Source organism: Leiobunum rupestre, chromosome 6, assembly GCF_980474605.1.
Source record: "Leiobunum rupestre chromosome 6, qqLeiRupe1.1.hap1, whole genome shotgun sequence".
Classification (NCBI taxonomy): domain Eukaryota; kingdom Metazoa; phylum Arthropoda; class Arachnida; order Opiliones; family Sclerosomatidae; genus Leiobunum; species Leiobunum rupestre.
Window position 1 is genome coordinate 17,255,328 of NC_143389.1, and position 4,142 is coordinate 17,259,469.

The 4,142-nt window shown below is 47.2% G+C and overlaps 1 protein-coding gene across 1 annotated transcript; it reads right to left on the reverse strand.

Moving 5' to 3' along the window:
* Positions 1–241: 241 nt before the first annotated feature.
* Positions 242–1,261, reverse strand: LOC149939621 (uncharacterized). The gene has a single exon (XM_090179161.1). The coding sequence runs from the start codon at positions 1,259–1,261 to the stop codon at positions 242–244; it is 1,020 nt and encodes a 339-aa protein (XP_090035287.1).
* Positions 1,262–4,142: the final 2,881 nt, after the last annotated feature.

Consider the following 4,142-nt stretch of genomic DNA (forward strand, 5'->3'; position numbering starts at 1 on the left):
TTGTTCTTTGAAACGGCGGCAAGATGGATAGGGTTTGAAGGTTGGACCACCTGCATATCCACACGGTATAAAGACTCGACTTTTCCTGGAAGACGTAGTCGACGCTTGCCGTTATACTTCTCGTACAGTCCGCAGGCCGTTGCCGTAGCTAGAAACTCCAACTTTGGGTTCCGCTTCATGGCGCTCCTGAGGGAGAGAAAATTGCAGGCGAAGTCTCTGATGTACCAGACATTGTGGATGACTATGTGTTCAACTGCCTTGCCGATTTTGACGCGGACTTTAACGTCCCCTTCTCCATTTTAGTCATTCGAGCTTTATTTCCGACTTGTAACGTAGCCGGACTGTCGAAAGGGCGAAAACTGGTGAAATTCGAGGCGTCGTTCGTCACGTGCTGACTTGCGCCGGAGTCAAAAAACCAGAGCCCCTTTGCAGATGAACCAGCCACGAAACCGTTCGCAGCGAGGAGATCTGTCGGGATTTCATCGTCGGTGCCTTTGCTTCTAGGCGTTCTTTTAGCGTTTCTGCAGTCTTGGGTCAGATGCCCATATCGTTTGCAGTAGGAACACCTATAGCGTTGCTTTTGGGAACTCTGCCTTGACGAGGATTGAATGCTACTGTTGCCTTCTCGTCTAGCTACCAGCCCGGTTGATTCCGTGAAAGCATCTCCGTCTCGGATCGCACGGCCGATCAGTAGTCGTTGCAGTTCATCGACAGTTTGCTTTTCTTGGGGAAGCGTGTCCCACAGCATACTGAACTCTCGATATTCATCATTCGGCAAGGACTCGAAGATACAAGCAACCAGGATGCAGTCATCAAAAGAGATATTTTTCTCTCTTTTAGCGGTAGTCAGTACGTCAGCCCATAAGGAACGTAATTGGGCTAGATGGGTTGCCATGTCCACGTCAGAGGACTTTGTGGCTCGCATTAACTGAGCGATAAGCTTCCTGAGCCGGTTTGATGACTTCTGTTCGAAAATCTCGAGGAGCTTATCCCACATCTCTTTGGGCGTCTCGCAGTCGGCAATCATGTTCTGGACTTTGACGGAAAGTGCTGACCAAATGATGGTGCGGGCGGTACTGAACGCTACTTGATACTTCTTGAAAGCAGCTGGGAATGCCGTTTCTGATGTCGTGGTTCTCATCGGTTCTGTCCAGTCTCCCGTGATAATCTCATGAATGTCCCGAATGACCAGGACATCGTTGATCTGCCTCTTCCAGCTCCGCCAATTCTCGGGACCAGACAGTTTGTCTATGTCATCCATCTTTCAGGATACAGTGGGTCAGGATCAGATTGTTGAGTATATCCGGAACTAGAATACTGGAACCAGTTGAGAAAAGACCATCAGTGGAACATCGACATCTTGGTAGCGCAGTGGGAGCGTGCTGGGCCCATAACCTGTTGAAGTTTTCAACAGCAACACTGAGCAGAGCGCAGATACCGAAATGAATCCAGTGACTTCAGTTAAAAGTAATGAATGAATGGTTTATTTACAACTTGGTTAAAATATATATACATTACAATTAATGAATAGATGGTAGTACAACATAAAACTGACTAGTAAGAACGGACTAGTATTGTTGAGTGGCGGTAACAGCTATACGCATGTTAGTTTTATATAGGGGAAGTCTTATCTCTTAAAAGATAACGGAAAGATATGAATTGTTACAAAAAATATCTTCATTGTTTTTTATTTCTTCAACAGAAAGCATAACATAATTTGAAAAATCTTTAGCTAATAGAAATACAAATCGTTTTCCCAACAAAAATGTCCACCATCGTCGATGAACGTTTTTTCGTTACTATATTAATAAACCATAAAATTGCAGTGGATAGTACATCTTAGAGACGACGTTGTCTCCAATGTCATTGATGTAGATGATGAAGAGGAGAGGTCCCAGGACCGAGCGCCGTGGGACCCCAGACGATGCTGGGAGCCAATCGGAAGTGGCACCGGGCAGAACAACCCAAAACTCCCTATTTTCAAGGTAAGCCATTTTAGCGTGCGACCCCGGACCCCATAAGAGTGGAGCTTGGATTTGAAAAACTCGTGCGGGACCGAATCAAATGCTTTGCGGAAGTCAAGGACACGGCCAGCCTGCTCAAGGCCAGAGTTCCAATCCTCGACGCAGCATAGGAGCTTGCTTTCGGTGCTGAAGTCACTCCTGAACAGCCTTGGAAATAAGGTTTTTTATTTAACTGGTCCTTATGACCAGTGACCCCCTTGATTATGAAATATTTTACTGGTCTTTGTGACCAGTGACCCCTTAGCTTATGAATTATTAAACTGGTCCCACATAAAATGTTCTAATGTCATTTTATAAGCTTAAATAAACTGCATAGAAAATCCTAGTACTTTCGAAGCCTACAAGACCCTCTTAATTTCGCGTAGTTCCCGAGTCCCCGTTCCGTTACCACACGTAGCCTACCGTACTCGGGGGGAAAGCGAGACTAGAGGATTGATGGTTTGAGGCCAGTTCGACTCGTTCGAGGAATGCGGTAGTACGCGGAGTCGCGGACGCGGTACATAGAAATCCGGTGAATAGGGAAATCAAAATTGATAGAAACCTTGTACTAATAAACTGCTCATCTCCTATTTTTTTATATTATTTCGAATTATTAAACTGGACATGGTGACCAGTGATCCCCAAAATTTTGAATAAATAAACTGGTCTGAGCAATTAATAAACTGGTCTTTGACCACCTGACCGCCGTTATTTCCAAGGCTGCTCCTGAAGCCGTGCTGGAACGGGTTTATCAGATTGTGCTGGATGAAATGCGTAGAAATGGCAGACGCACAGACATGCTCATCGGCTTTTAGAACTTGGGACAGGAGAGCAACCGGGCGGTACTCAGTAGGATCGGATTTATCTCCACCCTTGGGTATCGGCGTGACGTTAGCCCGACTCCAATCACACGGATTAGCACCGGCGTCATAAGACAGCTGGAAGATGGTCGTAAGCGGAGCCGCTAATGCATCGGCGCACTGGCTCAATACAATTGACTGGATGCCGTCAGGGCCAGGGACTTTATGCGGTTTGACTTTGGTCAACAGCTGGTGTATTCCTTTGACTGAGAAGATGATGTGCAAGAGGCGCCAAGAGCGGAACTACGGCTACATCATGCGCCGGAAAAGTACGTCGGAAGGTCGACGCCAGGAGATTGGCTTTGTCTACTGCTGTAGTGAACGTCGTTCCAGAGCTGGAGAGATCGGGAACTCCCGCTGACTTCGCCTTCTTGGAGACTAGCTGGTAGAACGTTTTCCTGTGGGTTGTGATATCCGACGCTACTTTGTCAACATGATGGGTGCGCGCAGCTCGGAGTGCAAATTTGACCATAGCACGATGCCGACTGAAGGCTTCTACATTGGCAGCAGAAGGGTACTTCCGGGAGCGGTTGTACGTAAGCTTTGTGATGCGCATCAGACGTCTGACAGAAGAACCTACGCACGGGAGATTATGCCTGGAGGATAGATGCTTTGTGGGAACATGATCCGTCACCACTTGCCTGACGGCCGAGGTGAAAGCGCTCCACATCTCTTCAACAGAAGTGGCCTCGGGGATTTGGATATCAGAGAGCAAGCATGCCATAGACGCGAAGTCGGCCTTGTTGAAGTTAGGAACCGATCTAGGAGGATTCCTGGGTAGGGGCGGACCCCACGAATATTGAGCAGGAGAAAATCATGGTCACTGATGCCCGGAAGATGGGAGACAGTTTCAAGAATGTTGTCATCGGAAACCAGAACCAGGTCAAGGATGTTGGAAGCTGAATCACGTACCTTGGTGAGCTCAGTGACACGTTGGATGAGGTGAGAGGCTAGGAGAGTATGTAGAAAGCTCGTTGCCACTGACGAGGAACTTTTCTGCATAACCCAGTCAATACTGGGAAAGTTAGTCGCCGGTCAGAAAAGCAAGCGACAGCTTTTAAAATGTGCATAAGTGTAGGCAAGAATGTATTTATTTATACCTAGGGAGAATGTCTATGGCGAGACGGTTTATAGCCTTTCTCTCAATCCACCCGTTGGTCCCCCCTGTACGCTCCTCCGTTTAAAATAAAACGAATAGTCCCGGTATTTCATTGGCTGCTTAAAATTTACGTCACCTAACGCGATGGTAATCAAACGCCGGTGACGTTTTGTCTTTCCC

What these genes read in the sequence shown, in the direction of transcription:
- LOC149939621 (XM_090179161.1), bottom strand. Translation starts at nt 1,261, where the DNA reads ATGGATGACATAGACAAACTGTCTGGTCCCGAGAATTGGCGGAGCTGG.